The sequence below is a fragment of the Pogona vitticeps genome, chromosome 4 (genome assembly GCF_051106095.1).
Source record: "Pogona vitticeps strain Pit_001003342236 chromosome 4, PviZW2.1, whole genome shotgun sequence".
Classification (NCBI taxonomy): domain Eukaryota; kingdom Metazoa; phylum Chordata; class Lepidosauria; order Squamata; family Agamidae; genus Pogona; species Pogona vitticeps.
In genome coordinates this window covers 30,957,684-30,980,990 of record NC_135786.1, presented here as the reverse complement: position 1 = coordinate 30,980,990, position 23,307 = coordinate 30,957,684, and the positions used below count along the sequence as shown (strand labels likewise).

The 23,307-nt window shown below is 38.1% G+C and overlaps 1 protein-coding gene across 3 annotated transcripts in view; it reads left to right on the top strand.

Annotated features, from left to right (window-relative positions):
* The window catches only part of SGK2 (serum/glucocorticoid regulated kinase 2), a 50,912-nt gene that overhangs the window by 5,785 nt on the left and 21,820 nt on the right, over nucleotides 1–23,307 (top strand). The window contains exon 2 of one of the 3 annotated variants that reach the window (XM_020801117.3): nucleotides 2,434–2,632. The exons of 1 other annotated variant lie outside the window; for it this stretch is intronic. In XM_020801117.3, coding sequence (XP_020656776.3) covers nucleotides 2,581–2,632 — 52 coding nt within the window. In that variant the 5' untranslated portion in view covers nucleotides 2,434–2,580. Of the gene's footprint in view, nucleotides 1–2,433; nucleotides 2,633–15,301; nucleotides 15,561–23,307 lie in introns of those variants that run through there. One more of the 3 variants, XM_078393177.1, reaches the window with a different exon arrangement.

The following is a 23,307-nucleotide window of genomic DNA, read 5'->3' as shown; positions in this document are numbered from 1 at the left end:
ATTCTTTCTGTTACTGAAAATAAAGACCATAGGACAGATAAGCTGGTGTAAAACTTGAAAATGCCTGTCAAAATTCCTCTACAATGCGTTAAAATACTAGAAAACAATATGCCGTTTACTAAGAGAGTAACTTTGTCCCAAGTCATTATTTATTTTTCAAATGTGACTTCAGTACACCTTTACTGTCAAAAGTGCTACCCTTATTACAGGTCCAATAGCATGTTTCTTTGAAACTTTGAGATGGCATAAAAGAGATTATATATGCCTCAGCTGTTAAGGGGTTCTGAAGACATTGCCTTGCTTTGAAAATTTAGAACACATTAGTGAACAAAATAAAACATTAACCAAGGCTTATATCAGCCCATACTACTACTACTACTACTACTACTACTACTACTACTACTACTACTACTACTACTACTACTACTACTACTACTATCAGCAGCAGCAGCAGCAGCAGCAGTAGTACATGCCATCAAGTCAATTCTAATTTACAGCAACATTTTCCAGAGTTTTCTAGGTATATGGTACTCAAAAGGTATCTACCATTTCCTTCTTCTGGGATGCTCTGGGCTGCTTGTGAAGGATATAAAGACTGGCTTTTCTGCTACAAGACACACTGGGGAACTGAACTCCCAGACCCTGGTTCCAAAGCCAGGTGCTCCAGCGCACAGAGATATCTGCTATCAAACGTGCATTGGCTAAGAGCTTTCTGGTGCTAAACTTCTCCTGGAATTCAGCCAAAATCAGCTATAAATCAGTCACTGCAATTTGGCGAAATTAGATGAAAACAGATTTAACTGCTGAAATATTATGCGTTGAGACACTTTGTATAAGTAGCATAGTAGGGAGAATTTATTAAAATAATTGAAGGAGCCATTCTTTTGTGTTTTGTCCAACATATTTAATTTGCTTGACCTGTCTATCAAGGTCTCCGATATTGCTATTCCTACATCTTCTGATGGCTTCCTCTAGTTCCACTAAGAAGAAGTCAGTAGAAAGTTCATTGGATTTGCTCTGAATATCACTTTGATACTTTTGCATTGTTTGGTCTTCTGTGTCAGGAGCAGGTGGTGTGCTATTTGGTTGGGATTTACATTGCCCTTTTGTTTGGATTGTTCTTCAGTTTTTTCAGTAGTCTCCAATCTTTCTGGCTGCTTCTTGTCCTGTCAAACTCTGTTATAGTGTCTATCCAGTGAGGTGTTTTTTTTCTTTCTGCTGAGATAAAACTTTTCCCAGCTTTTATTATATGTTCACTAAACAGATTTTCTTCAAAGTATGAAATATAAGCTCAGTATGTATTTCCAGGGAAGACCTGTAATGTTGTTGGTTCAGCACCTTCTTACTGTATAATGGAGGCACAGGAATATTCCAAAATGGAAGTTACAAATTGATCAAAGTTCTCTGGTCGAGGACCAGTCTGAAGCACAGTTGCATCTAGTATTGATATAAACTTTTCCCAGTTGCCTTTTTTTTTAAATTATACTTCCTACAGAATGGTATAGTAGGTCTGCCATAGAATGTGTGTGTGCTGAGTATTTGGGACTGGATTACCTACACTCTTCATGCACTGTTGAGCTATAAGCTCACTAACAAAAATTAAAACTGGATTTTAGTCTCTATGCTACCCACCACTGTCAAATGAACTGGGTAGTTTAGGATTATGTATAAGGCACATTGAATGGGATTCAACCCATTTTATAATGGCTTTGCCAATTTCATCATCATGGCCATAGCCCCAAATGTTGCTACGGCTGTTGAAATTTCCAACTACAAACTTATTTGCTAGTATATAATAATAATCTTGAAACTGCAGAGCTAGAAGGGACTCTATGAATCATTGAGTCTAGCTCCTGTCAAGGAGACACAGTGGGGAATCAAACTCTCAACTTCTGGCTTCGTGTGGACCTGTAGCATGGGCGAAGAGAGAGAACCCATAGCATGATCTCCAGTGTGGATGGAAAGATGGCTCAAATGAGAGTTAAAACAGATCACACTTGAGATGAGAACCTTTTTAGCATGGACCAGTCAGCATTCAAAGTGATCTGCCCTTAGCATCTTACAGAAGCATCCTGCAACTGATCAACTGGAACTTTTGAGAGGCTACTTCAATTGGCAGTTGGTCCTGTAGCTGTGCACTGTATGTGTAAAGGTGAACATAGTCACTGAGGATCTCAAGCAAAAGGAGAATATATTTTGTGTGGTTACTTACTCCATGACAATAAATATCAGATTGACAATCCCCACTCAACATATCAGCCTAGTTATTATTATTATTTTATTTGGCAGGGGAAGCTATCCTTATGGATGTGTGAATCGCCTAACTAGCTAATTTCTTGGCATGGCAGTAAGTTATTACCGATGTAGGGATTCTGCTACTGGCACCCAACCAACATGTAGTCACAATGTTTTGCTTTTTCTTTCTACCTGTAGGACAGCTGATCTTGACATTGTTAGGACACAATTTCAGAGACCTCCAAATACTGTATTCCTTCTTATATTCAACAAAATTCTGAACGGGACGGTAGTGCAGAAGGAAGAGGTCACATTTCCCAAGCTCTGCACACATACCCTGGCTTGATGCACCCACCAGGGACAGAAACCCTCTTTACTACGCTTGGAAAGACAAAAGGTAGAGTATAACTGATTTTCCCTGATCAACAATTGAATGAGGATGGCCTCTAATATCAAATGAATCATTGGAGTGTGTACTCAAATTGTATTGGAGTAAGATGCATTTGTTGCTGTTTATATAATAAAAAGAAAACAAATTGTATTGTGGCACTTTAAAGATTAAGAGATTTATTTCAGTGTGAGATTTCATGAATCACAGTCCGCTTCCTAGGAAACATTTTTATAATTCCCAACACAGTACTGTATTCATTTGTGAGAATTCTTCTATAAATTTAGTAATTATTAGAGAAAACTGTTATGTGTAACAGCATATAATTCCAAGCCAAGGCTGAATGTCCCCCTGTACCCACACTTGTATAATGTTTTCCTTTCTCGGGGTGTGGTGGGGGATATTTAGAGACTTTTGAGTAATTGGCAAAAACTTATTTTACCTTAGAGTGCAACTTTATTTTATAAGAAAAGCCATAAGCATTGCAGTCACTTTCCCTTCATATACTTAGAACCAAATTTATCATCATTCTCTGGAGCAGTGTTGTTCCGAGAAGGGAAATAAAGTTCAAGTTTGCCAATTTGTTGCTTCTCAAGAAAATAAGATTAGCATCAGCCAGAAGATTTGCTTTTAGTGTGAGCAATAAAGTCCTGATCTTTTGTTATTTACCACTGGACCAATTTTTGTCCTCTTCTTCCATAGGTATAGTGAGGGTATATGAGACTAGGGTCAACATGAACTGCTGGATAGCTCAGTGGCTTAGATCTTTGGGTGCAGACCCAGACGTTGGGAGTTCAGTTCTCCACTGTGTGTCCTTGATAGGAGTTGGATTCAATGATCCATTGGGTCCCTTCCCTCTGCAGTTCTACAATACTACTGCTGCTGTTTATTATTATTATTATTATTATTGTTATTATTATCATCATCATCATCATCATCATCGATGATGATGATGATGATGATGATGATGATGATGATGATGATGATGATGATGATATTGCCTGTTGTGGTGGCATTGAAGGGAATATTCTGCTCTTTATTTGTGCTTGTGAACTATTAGAAGCAGTTACTAATCAGGGTCTGCTGTGCTCATCATCTTCCCTCAAGCCATTGAGCTTGACTCATACTGAAAGGTGCACTGTGTTCCATGGAGCATGCTGAGGCTGTGATCCCAAGTGAATTCTAGTGAAGTGGAAATTAATATCTGCATTCGTTTTACTTCTTCAAAGTGAATATTCAGCGTTAGGCCCTTGCGACTAAAGAGAGAAGACCGAAAGCAAAATTTCTGAAGGATAAAACACATCAAAGTGAAGTGAAAAGGATCAGTGTGTTTATTATTCAATTAAACTCTGACATAATTGTGCCCAGGTCGTCCATGGGAGGAGGCATGGCTGGGAAAGTAGAGGCAGTGATCACATTAAAAAGCAAATCTTAGACTGATACCTTACACAACTGACTACAGCTTATGTGAGTTTGCTACAGCAGTGTTACACCTAATGATATAACCTCTGTAGACTGAAGTTTTTCTTCTACCTATAGGTGCTTAGATGGAACTTCAGTAAACTGTAGAGACCCTTCTATTAAAAAAAAATAGATTCCTTTCACTTTGTGTGATTGATTTGAGCCAGTGCAAAAAGGACACACTGGGTGAATGAATGCATACGCACCCACACCCACAAAGCAATGGCTTGACAAAGCACCTTTGCTCTTGTCTCTTGCCTATCAAGGGAGGACTGAACCCCTGGACATGAGTTCACACACATGCACGCAAGCAGCACCAGCACTTACCTCTCTCTGCAAAGCCTCTCCTCTCCCAAGAGACTTCTTTTCTCCCCATCTAATTTTTTAACAAAGCCTCTCTTGGGTGGGAAGTTATGTTAACTTTTTTTTTTTTTTTTAATATTTTATTTTATACACAAAAAAAAAATACACAAAAGAACACATACATAACAAAAATACAAAAAAATACAAGTAATAGTGCTTATTATAAACTAAATTCTAATGTGCACCCCATACCCACGGGACTCTATTTACTATAATAATTTTTTTCTTACAGATTACCTCTCCAAAATTGTATTGAGTATTCTTTAGAGGCTTTCCCCCTTCCTTTCACTAACACAAATTCCACAAATTTACCCCAAATATCATAGAAATTGTTACATCTTATTTCCCCTCTTTTTATTTTAAGTTCCATAGTCAATTTATCATTTAATGCAATGTCCCATACTTCACAATACCAGTCTTCAATTTTAATATAATTCTTGTCTTTCCAAAATCTAGCTATTAATATTCTAGCACCTGTCATAAAATTAGTGATTAATTCTTTCGAGTGATGGTCCAGATCTGTATTATCAAAAATTGACAATAAAGCAATTTTGGCATTAAAATCAATATCTTTACCAAATATATCACACATTTCCTTAAAAATCAATTCCCAAAATTTCTTAACCACTTTACATTCCCACCACATATGAAAATACGTACCAATTTCCTCATCACATTTCCAACATGCTTTGGAGTATGTTGGATTTATTATATTCAATTTTACAGGAGTCAAATACCACCTTAGACAGATTTTAAAAAAATTTTCCTTTATTCTTGTTGACATTAATCTTAACACTCTCATCCTCCACATTTTTGTCCAATCCTCTATTTTAATATCTGTTTTTAAATCGTTTTCCCAAATTAATTTTAAACCTTCTATTCCCCATTCTTTTTCCTCTTGTTCCAAAATTATATTATATATTTTACTTACTATTCCTTTCAAAGTTGTATCTTGCATATCTTCATGTGATGACAGAAATTGTTCGTACTTAGTAAGTTCTCTACATTTACCATTAGTTTTCAACCAATCCTTTGTCCAGGTGTCTAACTGAATAAGATTATACCATGATAGTTTATTAGATTGCAGTTTAGACATAATCAACTCCTTCGATCTCATGTTACCCATCCAGTCCTTCAATCTTGCAACCCTTTTATTCTTAAATAATTCTACTAAATCCTTTAAATTTGTAGGAAAGTTTTCTGTCTCAGTCACTAGTTTTAATGGTGAAGTTAAGGGACAAAACTTCTCTTTATATTTATTCCAAATATTTAACAGGTTTCTTAAAAAGGGGTTTTTAATCTGATTTATTGAACTTCTCTTTAGTATATTAAACAAGTATCCTTCAGCATTTCCATTTATTTCTGAAGATTCCATCTCCCACCAAATTAATTTTTCTTTATTGAATATAATATCTCCAATAACTCTTAATTGATTTGCTATATAATAATTTTTAACATTGGGCATACCTAAACCTCCTTTTTTTTGAGCCTTATACCAATATCTTTTATTTATTCTAGATTTTTTGCCTTGATTACAAAATCCATTAATTAATCCCTGCCAATATTTAAAATCCTCTTCTTCTAATCGTATTGGGAGCATCCTAAATAAAAAAGTGATCTTCGGTAATATTTTCATCTTAATTAAAGCGATTCTCCCAAACCATGATAGTTTCAATTTGGCGTACTCTTGCAATTTATCTTTAATTTCATTTTTTAATTTATTAAAATTTTTCTCTTTTAATTTTTGAGTTGTTCTAATTATGTTTATACCTAAATATTTGATAAGATTACACATTTTAACGCTATATTTATTCACAAACATGTCTTGCTCCTGTATATTATAGTTAAACATCATCATTTGTGATTTTTGCCAATTAATCCTTAAACCTGTTATTTCCCCAAATTTTTCTAAATGGTTTTTAATGTTTTCCATACTCTCTAATGGATTTTTAATAGTCAGTAAGGAATCATCAGCAAACAAATTAATTTTAATCATTTCATTTTTACCTGTTCCTTTAATTAATTTATCATTTCTTATTGCGTTAGCTAATAATTCTATAATCATGCAAAACAATATTGGTGAAAGTGGGCAGCCTTGTCTAGTACCTCGGCCTAGAAAGATCTTTTCCGTTATACCATCATTAACTATTATTTCTGAAGTATTATCTAAGTATAATTGATCTATAACACCTCTAAACTTTTTACCAAATCCCCAACCTCTTATAAGAAGTTTTAGTGTTGACCATTCAACACAATCAAAGGCTTTAAATATATCCAATGATAAAATCATTGCTTTTATTTTTTCTTTTTCTATTTCATGTATAATATTTAAAACTCGTCTAGTTAAATTGTCCATTTGTCTACCCTTAATGAAACCACATTGGTCTTCTTTAATATAATTTGCTATAAATCTATTTAATCTATTTGCCAATATAGCGGTAAAAATCTTAGCATCTTGGTTTATTAAAGATATAGGTCTATAGGATCCCGGATCTGTTTGATCCTTATTGGGTTTTAGAATGAGAATCGTTAATGAATGCTTCCATGAAGCTGGTATTGTCTCTCCTTCCATTATCTTATTATAAATCATTTTTAACTTAGGTATTAAAATGGTGCTAAAGTGTTTATAATATTCTGAACCCAATCCGTCAGGACCTGGTGTTTTACCATTTTTTAATTTATTTATGACTTCAGCAATCTCTTGCTCCTTGATCTCTTCTTCTAATATTCTTTTATCATTTTCTGATAATTTAGTTTTTAAATTATCGTTTATATATTTTTCTATACATTCTTTCTTTATGTTATTTCCTTTGTATAGTTTCTGAAAAAATTCATGAAAAATCTTCAATTTTTCTTTCATTATATTACAATTTTTACCTGTTTGATCTTTAATTATCCCTATTGAATTTTTTGCTCTTTTATTTTTACACATTTTAGCTAACAATTTTGAGTTTTTGTTATTAAATTCAAAAAAATGTCTCTTTAAATACATCAAATCTCTTTGAACTTTCTCTATTTCTATATTATCTAATTCCTTTCTCTTAGCCTGAATTTCTATTAATATTCTTCTATCTCTTTCTGTAAAAAATCTATTTTCTAAGTTTTTCAAATCTTCTTCTATTTTTTTCACATGTCCCTCCTTAATTTTTTTTAATTTACACGATTCTCTTATCGTTATTCCTCTTGTGATTGCTTTCATTGTGTCCCACAACAGGCCTGGCTTAGCACCTCCTGTTTCATTTATTGTCCATAATTCTAGCCATTCCTTCTTTATCTTTTCTATTATTTCTGGATGCTGCAGAATATTATTATCAATTCTCCATCTTTTGGAGTCTTTATAATCTTTCTTTATTTCAATCTCTATTAACATCTATTAACTTATTTATTAACTTATTTTTTAAGCAGCATAAAAGCTAACTAGGGAAATAAGTGACTGAGGAAGGAAAGCATTCTTAAGGCAGTTCCTTTGGACGCACCAGATACAGGCACTTCAAATGAACTGCAATTAGAAGACTTTTTTTCCCCTCCTCTGCTTGTGTTGCCGCTTGTATGGAAAGGAACCAAATGCCCTGGTGGGACCTCACTGTGAGAAAATTAGAGTTAATTCACGTTTCCCTCACTGTGTAGTCAAACCCTAACTCATATTCTCTTGCTGCGAAGTTGTACCATGGGATTTGATTCTTTTTTATTCAAGTGGCAACAAAGGCAAAGGAGTAAAAGGGAGTCTAACTTGAGTTCTGTTTTAGTTCAATCACATGTAAGAAAAGAATCCTGGTTATATCAATTCTTTTCATCCTTCTCTTTCCTACTGGTCATGTAGTATATATATTGGTGGGAGTTTTTACGTTGTTTAGACCTGTTGATTCATTTTCTTCTATTTGAACCATTACAGCAGGCGAAATTGCTCTTTAATTTTCTACCAATTCATTTTCTCTACTGTTTCTTGGGGCAATCAGCCCCCCCCATCCTTTCTTTTTAATTGCCAAAGGCTATATATTGATAGAGGGTACAAACCTTCTCTCCTCCCCTTTTCCCTTTCCTCTTTTACTCACTCGTCCCCTTTTCCTTATTTCCCTGCATCTCTCTCCTTCTCAGTTCTTGGCTTTCATTTTTATTTTCCCTTTTGTACAGCATTGGGAGGAGGAAGAGGGTTTTAAAAGACTTGCAAAGTATTATGAAGAGCATGTTTTTTTAAAAAAAAAAAAAGAGAGAGGAGACATTCATACAATGCCCTTTTCTTTACAAGTCAAAGCAGGAAATTTCCCTTTCTTGGCTCAAGCCCTCTTTACCCGCAAGAGATGGGGGAAGGCTGTCTCCTGAGCAATGTTTATGGCAATGTTTGTTAGTGATTTACTGATATCCCTTTAAAAAAATTAAGAGTACAAGTGCAGTGACCATGAAGTAGCCACAACATCCAAATCTCTGACTCCTTCGCAAAGGAAATAAATTGACAGCAATGTTCACACATGCTGAAATGATAAAGAATTAAGAAATACATCAATGGAAAAAAATGTAAACCACCCTCCCGGCAAGGGGGAAATAAACTGATGGGGGGGGGCAAAGGAATCGATATTAGCCGTGTGTCATGTGAACGGAACATTTTGAAACAATCCAAATAACAGACAAAACGGTATAGATGAGTATAACTTTGGGCCAGTGTGATCAAGATCTCAGTGACTCTGTTTGCTCATCTTATCTTGCTCAGCAGAGAGATTGTTAAACTGTAAATAAATAACAAACAGGAGAAGCTATTTAAGAAAAGAGATGCCTTGTGTATATGTGTATATGCACCCTTCTCATCTTTCCTTGTGAGGCAAGAAATAAAAGGGAAGGTGCTTTGCTAAAGCTCTCCTGTGTGTGTGTGTGTGTGTGTGTGTGTGTGTGTTGGTCTTTCCTTTTTGTATTGGTTCAAAACAATCACACACTTTGAACCAAAACAAAAAGATTTGACTTTTTAAAAATTAAAAGGGTCTCTGGCTGGAGGAAAAACTACTGATTTTGTGTATGGGATTCTAAGCTGATTCACATTTTCTGTTGCAGCATATGATGGGAGGGATGTGAATTGCCCCCCGCGAGCCTGTAGTATCACCAAAAAAGTTTTGTATGTAGTCCAGCTCCATGTGTATGAATGCCCACTTTTGCCCCAGTTCTGCCTGCTACCCTGGCTCTTCCCATTATTGGCTGCTGGGCATTCTGTTCCACTAATACTCATAAAGCGCACAAGTTACCACTGCCCTCTTCTATTGAAGGTGCAGGAGCCAGCTTCCCTTCTCATTATTATCACCCTAACTGGCACAGGAAAAACAAGAAGAGCCAATGAGCGGGGGGAAAACATGGGTTGGTTAATTTTGCAAGCGTTTTGAGCTGGCTTTTTCCCCTCTAGAAGCTGCACATAAAGAAGAATCCCCTTTCCCCCACTTGTTACATTGAGTTTGCATCATGGAAATGTCACTGCCTGACAACACTCCATTTCATGGGAATTTCCATTATACAAATAGGGAGATTTAATCAAGAAACTATGCTGTGGGACAGAAAAGTCATTTGAAGTTTACCAGCTTGCAGTTGCCAACACCCTATTAATTTTTTGACAAGCCTGTTAATTCTGTTGTGAGGACTAGTTTGTAAATGGCAGCAGCTTTCAGCCTGTTACTACTTCAAAAAAAGAAAGAAAGAAAGAAAGAAAGAAAGAAAGAAATTTACAAATAAAAGACAAGAGTAATCTAATCCACAATAGGAAATATTTCATTTATTAAATTTCTATCCATATCACAGTTCATGCAACCTAAAGCAAATAGATTGCTTTAAAAAAATAATTATCAAACAGGGGAGAGTCAAAACCAACTGAGAATTTACTCCCTGTAACCAGCTAGCAAGCTGACATGTTTATCTTGTTCATATAGCTGTGCATAATGTTATTACGCCGGGTAGGTGGGGCTCGTCAGCCATGGAAGGCAGCCCATCTAGGAGAAGGAAAACTCCAATTTCAAACCTCCACTGCCTTGTGGCCATATCCACTCATGGAAAAGGCTTCAGGAGTTAACCTCGAGGCAAAATCCGGAGCTGGAGTCCCGAAGGCAGCATGTGTCGTTCTGCCAACTCCTGCGACATTGCTGGAATCAGTTGTATTGGCTCTTGCCTTTCCATTGGACCATTTCAGCAATGTGGAGAGGGGGGATCTGCTGCGTGGGTAACAGCCTATCCTCCATATTACCTTACCCGGGCTTCATGCTCTGGAGAGGACACTCCTCAATTCAGAGCATGTTACCATAGTCTCTCGAGACTGAAGGATGCCTATGTGAATAACTATCTATCCAGCTGGATGGGGGAAAAATCCACAATCCTTTCTCTCATTTTGTTACAAAAAAAGATGGAATTTTCCATGATCTGCCTTCAAACTTCCCTTTAAAAATTCTATTTTTTTTTCTGTTTAGTAAAAACTCCTCTTCCCTGCTGAGGTTTTTGTTGTGGGTCTTTTTCTCTGTAAGTGCTAATTAAATTCTCCTGCCAAGAGGCTCTCACTGGACATTCACTCTGAATGGGAAAGGATCATAGTACTAAACACTATTCTTCAGAAGTATGTCATGCTAAAAATAAGCCATTCTTTCTTTCTTTCTTTCTTTCTTTCTTTCTTTCTTTCTTTCTTTCTTTCTTTCTTTCTTTCTTTCTTTCTTTCTTTCTTTATTTATTTATTTATTTATTTATTTATTTATTTATTTATTTATGCCCCTCCCATCTAGACCAAAGTCTATTCTGGGCAGCTAACAATAATAGATAAAATAAAACAATATAATAAAATAAAAAACAACAGTAGTAGTACAGTGGTGCCTCGCAAGATGATGTTAATTTGTTTCACGAAAATTGCTGTCTTACAAAAACATTGTATTGTGAAATGAAAAAGCCCATTGAAATGCATTGAAACCGTTTCAATGCATTCCAATGGGCTGAAAACTCACCGTCCAGCGAAGATCCTCCATGGGGCGGCCATTTTCGCTGCCTGTAAAGTGGGGAATCCATCCTGAAAACACAACGGGGAGCCATTTTGCACAGCAGGCGGTCATTTTAGGACCGCCGATCAGCTGTTTCAGAAACATAGTTTAGCGAAAAATTGGTTCCCGAAGAAGGGAACCGATAATCGTTAAGCGAATTTTCTCCATAGGAACATTGTTTTGCGATCGCAAAAGCGATTGCAAAAACTTGATCATCAAGCGGTTTCGTCGTTTAATGAGGCAATTGTTAAGCGAGGCACCACTGTATAGCTAAAGATGGGAAAATATTCAAGTGAATATACTTTCAGGAAGGACAACAAATGTACAGAAAGTCACTGTGCTAAGTCAGACAACAGGAATGCAGTATGGATAGCAAGAAAAATATTTACTTATCAATACCATCAGTACTATCAATGCTGAAGCGATGATATTAAGGAGGACAAATGATCCAACTGGAAGAGCCCCAGGACTTTCTGCATGAATCACATGCACAAGTTATCTTTCCTTGGCGTAACAGCCTGTTGGATCAGACCAAAGCGCTATGTACAGTGGTACCTCGATTTACGAACATCTCTACTTACGAATATTTCGAGTTATGAATGGCTCCAGTCACAAAATTTTGCTTCGACTTACGAACAAAAAAAACCCTTTCCTGCCCTCTTCTTAGGTCAAAAGAGAAAAAAATAAAAAAAATTCTCCCCCTAGCGGTAGAGTACAGATTAACCGGCTTTGCATTAGTGCCTAAGGGAACTAATGCCTCTACAGTGGGGTCTTGACTTGAGAACTTAATCCGTATTGGAAGGCGGTTCTCAAGTCAAAAAGTTCTCAGGTCAAATCTGCATTTCCCATAGGAATGCATTGAAAACCAGTTGATCCGTATCTGCTCTTTTCCGTCCATAGAAACGAATGGGAAGCTGCTATTCCGCCTTCGACCACTAGAGGGGAATATTTTGTTTCTTTTTTTCTTAGGTCAAGAAAGGTTCAGGGAAGGCAGGGAAAATACAGTCCAGGCAGTCCAGGACCAGGCAGTCCGAAGACTGTCTCCCAATCCACTCTCTAAACGCTGGGAGGAGTGAGGAAGCAGACAGGCACCCTTTTCACTGGCCAACAGTTAACTGAAAGTTCAAATTTTGCACTTTCCCTGCCTCCCACGTGGGTTTTTTTCAGTTCTTAACTCAAATCTAAGTATGTAAGTCAAGTCAATATTTTCCTATGAGAGTGGTTCTCAAGTCAAAATGTTCTTAACTCAAGCCGTTCTTAAGTCAAGACCCCACTGTACTTGCAAACAGCGCCTCAACATAAGAACAAAAAACAGCCGGAACAGATTAAATGGTTTTCAATGCATTCCTATGGGAAATTTTGCCTCAACTTACAAACTTTTCAACATATGAACACCATTACAATATGGATTAAGTTTGTAAATTGAGGTACCATTGTCTTCTGCATAATATCTGTTTTATTTTTATTTTTTTTAAATAAACACTGTGGTAACTGAGTGCTTCTGGAAACTTGGAAGCAGGTTATGTGGTAACAACCCTCTCATTGTAGCTCTCTGAAAACAGATATTCAGACATAAGTTGTCTCTGGTTTTTAAGATTAGATATTGTGCAACTATGGGTAATCTTACCCTCTATCAATTTATTTAACCTTCCTTTGAACATGTTCAAGTTTACAAATGCTACCATCTCCTTTGGAAGCCAGTCCTGTAGTGGACCTGGTCACTGTGTCAAGAAGCAGTTCTTTTCATCATTCCATAATTCATCTTTCGCTGGATCACCTTCAATTCTACAGAGATGTTGTAAAAGCTAGGAGACAGGAAGGGAGGGGAAATACCAACATTGCACTGGAGGATGGAGGTGTATGGACCACAGTTTTCCCCTTCCCGCTTTCTGAGTTAGCATATAGCCTTTACGTGCAACAGAAAATGCTATCTCTTCAGAGGCAGCAAAGCAAAATTCAACTATGGTACGTGCATAATTGGCATTTGTGTATGGAATGAAAAATGGTGTTGTATGCTTCAGGCAATGAAACATCTTCCACTGGCCAAGAAGAACAGTTCAAAGAACGGCGGTCCTAAAATCAAAGTACTCTTACGTTCATGTCATTCTGGTCTGGAAATTTAGTAATGCAATGTAATTCTGTCTGAAGCAACCTTTGATTTATTATTTTTAAGGCTAGCTGTCTGGTGATTCTTGAGTTCCATTTAGCAAAATTCCAGCTAACCTTAGGGAGGCGAATGCTGAACTGAGAATTGGCCTTCTGGGTTTATTTATCTCTTTTTTTTTCTGAGAAGGTAAATAGCTGCAATTTCATTGTTGAAATAAATATCTGGGCAACTCCTGTTGAAGCTTGCAGCCCTAAAGAAACTAACCGGTCAAGTAGCTGCTTTTGTTTATCAGGTATTACTATAACAATAATTACCTTTAAACTGCAGAGCTGGAAGGGAACCTATGGATCATCAAGTCTAGCCCCTGTCAAGGAGGCATGGTGGGGAACTGAACCAACATCTGGCTCCACTGACACAGACCTAAGCCTCAGAGCACTATTGTATTATCTCTTCCATCCAGACACTACCTTTCCTCAAATGAAAGGAAATCAACATTTATGGCTTTGCTCCCCTCCCATTTTATCCTCATATCAATGTGAGGTGGAGCTGACTGAATGACTGTGACTGGCTCAAGGTCAGCCAATTAACTTTGTAGTGGAGTGGAGATTTGAATCCAGGTTTATTTTGCCATATCTTAATAGATAGTAGGTGATGGCAGAACAGCTAATGTTGAAATAACTGCAGTGGACTTAACCTCACAGTCTTCATAGGGTTTGTTCACATACCAATCTTTCTGGTATATGATTAACGTATGCCAGTGAGTTTTCTTCAGGAAACTTCAAACTTACTGTATAAGGATTAAGTGTTGCTGATAGAATGACAGTGGAAAATTCCTCACAAAGTTAATGCTATCATTTGTATCATCCAAGATATTAAAATGATAGGTTTTTTGGGCTGTTGTTCTTTAGTTGTTAAGTCGTGTTCAACTCTTCGTGACCCCATGGACCAGAGCAATCCAGGCCCTCCTGTCTTCTACTTTTGAGTTTGGTCAGATTCATGTTGGTAGCTTCAATGACACTCTCCATCCATCTCATCCTCTGTCGTCCCCTTCTCCTCTTGCCTCCACACTTTCCCAACATCAGGGTCTTTTCCAGGAACCCTGACGGGGACGACAGAGAACTACCAACATGAATTTAACCAAACTCCGGCAGGCAGTGGAAGACAGGAGGGCCTCGCGTGCTCTGGTCCATGAGGTCACGAAGAATCGGACACGACTTAACTACTAAACAACAACAAGAGTAAAAAAAACACCCCACTATAATTTCAAAAAAAAAATGATAGTCCAAAAATTATCATTTTGGACTACATTTCCACAAATTCACCAACCTAATGTTTCCAAGTGTTTCCACTGAAATCACACTCCAATACACTATGTCAAACTCCATACACTTGTTTGTTTGCTTGCTTGCTTTGTCTTATTTATAGACTACCTTTCTCCCAGTAAGAGGACTCATTTAATCTGGGAAGTGCGTTTGTTTCACTGTTGCATGTCTAGGGCTATAGTGTTAAGACGTTTATTCACTGAAATATGAGGCTGTCCATGTGCTCATAAGTCCTAAAAATGACCTTGGTGTGGAAATATGTGTATCCGTTTACTGCCAATTGCAGTACAGAGGTAGCACCTTTATTTATTCTCTGTTTCTAAGTACCAGAGGCCAATACTTTCCTGTTTTAAATGCATTTCAATGAACAGACACGTTTGACACACTTTTAACTCTGGTCTTTAAATATATTCATGTACACACTCATGAGACTCAGTTGGGTTTGCTGGAACAGCCCTAGCACAGTTCTTCCCCCCACCCCCTACCCTCTGGAATTGCGATGGAAAATATCTCTCTCCGCTTGTCATCTTGAAGCCAAAGTTAGTGCTTCTTGGGTAGGCTGCAGATGTGATGCGTGTTTGAAGTTTACAATGTAGGTTAGATGATGCAGTGAGGCAGATAATATCGAGCAAAGGATGGGGTGGGTGCAAAGGGAAGTCTGAGAAACAAGGCACTGATGCCACCTTTTTTCTGGCAAGGTAGGAATTGTATTCTGAGCTCTTCAAATTTTATTTTGTAAAGTGATTTGCTATATGCTTGGCATTAATGGGTTGAGTGTTTGTGAGATCTGAGGAAAGCCCTGGCTGATGAAGTGGGATTTGTGCATATATTCATATGTATTTTAATGAACGATATTGAAGATGGTACTCTTGTTCTCTTTTTTCACTAGTTGAAAAGGACAAAAAAAAGGCAATTGAATTTCTTTTTCTATAAATGCAGTGATGCACACTAAGGCAAATAAAGACACCTTCAGATACACTCGGATGAGATCTGAGATCTATTTTCCTATACTAGGATAATAGATGTGGGACTTGGAGTGGGAAATGGCTTAAGAAAAAGAGCAATTTGTGACAGCAGTCGAGAAAGTACATTCCATACTATAGAATTATTGAAAAAAGGAAATGAAAATAAAATGGTCAGTATTGTAATGCTTTTGTTTAAACAAACAAACAATCCTACTCTCTTATGTCTGGTGAAGTGGACCTATCCGTGAAAGCTCACATTTAAAAATATAAAAGTTAGTCTTCAAGGTGCCACTATGTTTTTGTCTCTTTTTTAAAAAACTTGTTTTAAAATTTTGTTTTCACCTATAATGCTAAACAATCCTATGGTATGGCTACATCTGGAACATTATGCATTGTTTGCTTTTAAAAGTATGGTTATGGTAGAGCTGAAAAGGGGGGAAAAAGAGTTAAAGAACTTTCTTTATGAAGTAAAAGCAACCTTGCTGAATCTGGCACACTCCCAGTGTGCATGACAACAGCTGTCACCTGAATCAGAAGCTGGGAATGATGAGCACTGTAGTCCAGCACGCCTGAGGGCACTAAGGCTGAGCCAAGGGCTTCATGCACTTCAGTTTTACATGATGGAGGATTGTATGTACATTGTGGGGGTGGGAAGAATAGATTGATTTTTCCTCCACCTTCTTTTTCATTATATCAGAATTCAAGGGCACCATGTAAAACTGATTTATCTGTCCTGAATATTGTTCTTACATGCCATCAAGTGTGAACCTTCTTATAGAAACCCTAATAGAGCTTTCAAGGTAAGTGAGATATTTAAGGATTTACTTTACCAGTTCCACTCCCTCAGTCAGTTTTCATGGCTGAGCAGGGATTCGAACACTGGCCTCCTGAGTCCTAGTCCGTCACTCTATCCACTAGACCACACTAGGTGTCTGTTCTGAATTTACTGCCAAATGAATTGCTTCACCTTGCAGTGTATGGAATACATGCACAGAAGATATGGCCCCTGGTTGGGTGGTGTTAAAAAGGGAGTAAAGAAATCCTTTTAGAGTAGGACAAATCTGCTACAGTGAAATAGAAAAAACAATGTTTTATTCTTGTTATAGTTCATAGCTGGAAGATCTGTAGAACAGTGGTGATGACTGGTGGTTCTTGTCCTGCTTGTGAGCTTCCTGGAGGCATTTGGTTGCCCCCTGTTAGAAGCAGGTTGCCAGTTTCAGTAGCCCTTTGGTTTGATGTGGGGCATTCTCAGTGAATAATTTTCCTTCCATTTGCTGTGATGGTGAGAGCGAAATTATGTCTGTAAAATTAATGGAGGTTGCTGTGCACAGTCTTTATCCTATTGTGTTAAGAGTATATGTAACTTCTAATCTATGTGCAAAGCACTAACCCTATTTGTACTGATTCTGAACAAACTGACACCTGTTCACTAACCACTGGCATTTCCCCTAATCTGCTCCCTGTGCCTTCCTGCTCAAATAACATTGGGGCTCCTGGAAACTGAAAGGAATGTGGTGGAAAGAATTAATTTTAATCCCATTCTGAGTTGGGAATAGGTTCAGCAAAAGGGCCACTACTGGAAAGGCATGTGCTACTATGGTGTTGCTGGTAGAACTCAAGAGACTGTCTGTGTGCTTCGCAATGGGCAGATCTCAATGTATGAGATGAGACAAAGGGCAGGGTAGGTGCAGCCAATGCAAAATGCTTGGGTAGGGTCAAATTTAATTCTTACTAATTTGAATATTTGCACACGAAATGTGGGTTTCTATGCAAAACTTTGGTGCCTGCAAAACACAGCTCTGTGGGTTATTAGGAGTTTAACTGCTGCTTAGAGATTATTACGGCATCTGATCTGTGGACTGGAGGTTTCTATTTTATTATCTAAATGCTTGGATGAACACTGAGATTTTTTGTTGTTGCCATACAAGTGAAGAAATGGAATTGCTTAGGTGTAGCTTATGGTAGAAGAAGATGGACGGGGTAGATCATAGTTGCATTGTAAGAGAGCAGTTGGCGGTAGGGCTTATATAAGACAGGATGGGATCTTAATAAAGATGGATGTACATTAGAGTGGTCTGGGACGATGAGGTCTGACTGTGTTCCACAGAGACCTGCAACTTGTGTGAAATTAATCACCATAAAACTGTAGCTGAGCAAAGGTAAAGAGCAGGCAGTGATGAACCATGCTGTGCTTACTCCAAAAATGTATTATGTTGATGATTTAAGCCATCTGTCTCCACTTGACCTAGTGCTTCCTGAAGGCATCTAGTTATTTACTCCATATATGTGATTGTGGTTTTTGTTGACTTTGGCAAAGATTCAACCTAAATTTAAACAGGGTTTTAAAAAGTACCTAGTGCAGTTTAGTGGTTAGAGTGATGGATTAGGACTCTGGAGACCAGGATTCGCATTCCCACTTGACCTTGGAAACTCACTGGAAAGGAGTGGAGTTTGTAAAAACCGTTCCATAAACATCACACTTTTCTTGAAATCCCTAAAAGGGCTGCTATAAGTTCGTTCTGATTTGATGGACACAGAACAATAACAACAACTTTAAACAAACTAAGATAAGCTTATTGATGAACTGTGTTTGATGTTTCCATCTGTACTGCACACTATATGGAAGTGCTGGGGCACACCCATTTCTCTTGGAACAACCCATAGTTTCTTATAATCCACACAAAGGCTTTGCCATAGTCAATAAAGCATAGACTGATTTTCTTCTGAAGTTCTTTGGTGCTCCCCAGTAGCCAACAGGTATTTGCAATAGGATCTCAAAACCCTAAAACAGAGACATCAAGCTAGGAAGGATGAATGGAAACCTCCAATGTTGGAGTAGGGATTGTCTTCTGGGCAGGTGGAGAAAATACTGACCTATATCCTACTGAAGTTTCAAACCACAAAATACAGTTAATGTAAAACTCATTAGCAAATTGGCACAAGTAGAATTGTTAGTATAGGCATTGCAAAGACCTATGCTAATTTCTTAATTTGTAGCAGTTCACCAGTAAAATTTAGAGAAGAACATTTTGTCAGTAGCTGTAACTAATAGGATTTATCCACTGCATTCTTGTATAGTCAGGCCTGAGGTTATGGTTCTGATTTATTGATGGTCATTTGCTCACAGTCAACTTCTTGCACCACTGTTCTATTGGCAAATGGGAAGGGAATCTTCCAGGGGAGTGTTGCAACAGTGGTAAAATTCAACTGCACCACATCAGTGGTGTTATAAAAATGAATGCAAATTAAACTCTGTTATGAATGGAAATAATATTTCTTACTTTTGTATTTTCATTGTTGTCTGTCAGAATGTACAGTTGCAACACTCTGGAACAGTTTGTACATAAGAAAGAAATGTTACAGGGAGAGGGAGAAGTGAGACAAGACATTGGCAACTACAATGTGGTTTATAAAATGGGGCCCCTTTGGCCTATCTGTCTGGAGTTTTGGAGAGTCTAATCTTTTTAGATGGTAGTAGAATGCTGGGAAATATCATGTCAATTGGGTGGGAATGCCGGAAATTACAGGCAATGGGAAGTTATTACCGAAAGCATTAGAAAGAGAGAATAATGAAATGATTAGATATGTTCAAAATTAAGTATGAACATTTTAAAAGAGGCAAATGTACAAATAATAACAAGAATGAAAATGCAATAGCAAAAGCAAAGCAAAGTGTGCTGCTTATATACCACCCCTGGGCAGTTTATAATTTAATTATGCAGGCTACACATTGCTCCCCTTCCCAGGAAGCCTGGATGCTCAATTTACCAACCTTGGAAGGCTGAGTGAACTTTGAGCAGGCTACCAGGAATTGAACCCAGGTCATGAGCAGAGTTTTGGCCACAGTACTCCAGTCTAACCATTCTGAAGCAAACTGACTAATTACATGGTGGCTTTTGCTATGTACATATCTAATGCACATTGATGCTCAGTTGTGTGTTACTGTATCCACCGTATACAGTTAGTAGTGTTTGCTAGAGAGGGGGCTAGGGTATTCTTGTTATTGGTCAGCTCTCACCAGTTACCACCCAGTACAGTACTCTTGATTTGAAAAACAGTGTGCCTTATGCCCTTTTTAACCACATCAGATGAGTGCAGCAGTTACAGTCTTCAGATGATGCAAACAACATTGACAAGGGAACATTACACGACATGACATTTTCCTCTCTCCATATGAATGAGATTGTAGCCAGAGATTAGAAGAGCCCTGGTCCTGGGCAGCTGCCTTTTAAAGAGGTGTAATGTGCAATTACTGTAAAAGGCACATCGTATGGTGATATATATTTGCTGCTCTATTGTATAGCATGGAATCAGGGACTTTTAAGACTAGTAATACTGAAAAGGATAGAAGCATCTGAAAAGCAGATTGATTGCATGAAGCTAGGAATTTCTTAGATGGCTGTTTTCAGGAATGATTGCAATTGGATCATATTAATTTGTTTTCTTATTTGTGCCAGTGAGGAAGTACTAAGGCACAACAACAACAACAACAACAACAATGTGCCATCAAGTGCATTCAGACCTATGGCAACCCTTTTCAGAGTTTTCTACATAGAGAATACTCAGAACTGGTTTACCATTCCATTCTTTTGGGGTCACCCTGGGACGGTGCAGCTTGCCAAAGACCACACAGAATGGTTCTACTCGCAAGAGGCACAATGGGGAATCAAAGTCCCAACTTCTTGCTCTGCAACCAGATACCTAAATCACTGAGCTATCCAGCCAGCTCAGTGGTTTGGATATACAGTGGACCCTTGACTTACAGATGGCTCCACTTACAGACTTTTCGAGTTACAGACTTCTCTGGCTGCAAAATTTAGGTTCGACTTACAGCCAGAGAATCAACCTACAAACCAGAAAAAAAAAAAAAAAAACCAAAATGGAACAAAAATGGCCGGTTATGGATTAATTGGTTTTCAATACATTGTAGGTCAATGGAGCCTTGACCTACAGACTTTTCAACCTGCAGCCACCATTCCAATATGGATTAATTCTGTTAAGTCGATGGTCCACTGTAACAATTAAAAACTTTTAAAACTCATAGAGTGCAGAAACACTTTGGTCATACACCCAGAAACAAAATGTACTATACAGGTGGTCGTCAGAGTAAAATACATGGAAAAGGAGAGGGAGAATTGAAGAGTATATTGGCTGGAAGACAGTTTTGGATGCAATACATTATCGTTGTTTATAGTTGCTGCCTCTGGTCAGAATTAACTGCCCAATCTCTGATATGACAGGAATGAGATCAACAACAACAAGAAGAATCTATGAGTAACTTAAAAATTACTTTTAAAAATCCTGTAGATGTGTTGAAAAGTACTTGAGGTCTGTTAAATAAACCTTGACTCTAAACCTCTCATATCAACTATTGTTAACAGGATAAAGATTATATCCAGACTGAATCATCTCGATCCATTTGAATGAATGATACATGGCTTAGGCCCACTGATTTCAGTGGATCTGCTCTAGGCAGGACTTAAATCCAGATCCATCCTAATATGGCAACAGACCTGATTTCCCAGAGAAGTTTCCTGCCACTTTATATGGCCCTAACTTCTTTTTCCTCATCGTCAGTTGGGTGAACTTGCTTGGAGTGCATGGAACACAGCTGAGGCCAAATCTGTCTCTTCTGTCTCTAAATTCCAGGTTCATTGCATTCTTAGTCATCTGTGTGTACATCACAGTTCTATTGCCCCAACTTCACTACAACTTTTTTCTTCCCCCTAAATGGTGAGTCTGATGGACTTCGTCTCCTTTGAAAATGAAGGATGAGCTATAATCAGTAGACATTGTCCATGACATGCCAAATGAAGCCTCTGTGATTAGAGGCAGCTTACCACTTCTGCTAGGGGCAAAGAGGCTGTGTTGCTGTATCATGCCCCGTCTGAGCTTCCCAGGGTTATATTTCTGATAATTGCTGGCAATGGAATGGTGCTTGAACTAGAAAAACCTTGTTGTCCACAGCAAGGTCAACATATGTTCTTGAGCCAAACTGCAAGAAGTATCTTCAGTGTTTTGCTACAGCGTGCCTGCCCTTCTGTACAAGCTTGTTTACATACTCTCTAGTACTTAAAGGTTGCTCAAGGCACCAAACCTGCAGCTTTCTGTTACCTGTGTCCTTATAACTATAGAGGATCAACACAACAATTTTCACTGTGGATCACATTACAAATATCTGTAAATTGTGTTTGTATCCTGCCTTTCCGACTGTGAACTCAAGATGGCTTATATAGCTCTTGTTCATACCAGTTTATCCTCTCAACAACCGCAGGAAGCAATTCAAGCTGAAGGACTCATTCACTCAAGGTCAACCAGTGAGTTTCTATACCTTAGTGGGGCTATTGTCTGTATCTCTCAGAGTCCTAAGTGGTACCTTTAACTGCTATGACTGTACTGACACTGACAAGCCTTTCCATTGGCTTATTGGACTAAACAACCTGAAAGCCCAGTGAATTGGGTTTTTTTTCCTACTTTTAATTTTTATTTTTGCAGACTAAACATAAAAAGACAAAATTAAAATGAACTAGCAAAGAACAAACAGCAAAAAAATGTACTTTTCTCCCTTCAACAACAAAACCTTTATGTAGTTCTAAATCCATGTTTAATGTTTATGCCTCCCCAAATGTAACTACAAAGCATGAACAGATGATTAACACAGAGAACAGTTTTCTCTATTGGGCTTCTCTTCCATAGCATTGACAATTGTTTCTATACAGCACTGTGTAAATGAGCCTTTAAGGTCCTTATGGCCCCCTGGTGTAGCAGCTGAATAGAGATTAATTTGGGGACAAGTAGATCACTTTGACACCTTTGGTGTTGAATTTGTGAGGTTCTGGGTGGCCCAGGGGCACAGTAAGGTAAAGGTAAAGGTTCCCCTTGACCATTTTTGTCCAGTCGTGTTCGACTCTAGGGGGCGGTGTTCATCCCCGTTTCCAAGCCATAGAGCCAGCGTTTGTCCAAAGACAATCTTCCGTGGTCACATGGCCAGTGCGACTTAGACACGGAACGCTGTTACCTTCCCACCGAAGTGGTCCCTATTTATCTACTTGCATTTGCATGCTTTCGAACCGCTAGGTTGGCAGGAGCTGGGACAAAGCAACGGGAGCTCACTCCGTCGCGTGCATTCGATCTTACGACTGCTTGGTCTTCTGACCCTGCAGCACAGGCTTCTGCGGTTTAGCCCGCAGCGCCACCACGTATTTACTGAATATTTATTTATTGGAATATTTATTTCTTTGAAAAATCTGTTTATAACCAAAACTATGCTGCTTGAACTCGTACAATTCAAGGGAGAGCTTGGACAGTAATGGTAGCACTCATTTTGAATCACCATTATGAATTTACAATATAGCTTTGCTAATATATCGTATACTACATATTCAAGTCAATATAGGCCAGTGGTGGTGAACCTTTTTGGGCTTGCGTGCCCAAAATGGTTGGGGCAGCGGGTGGTGTGCCGCCACTGCAATAGTGGCAG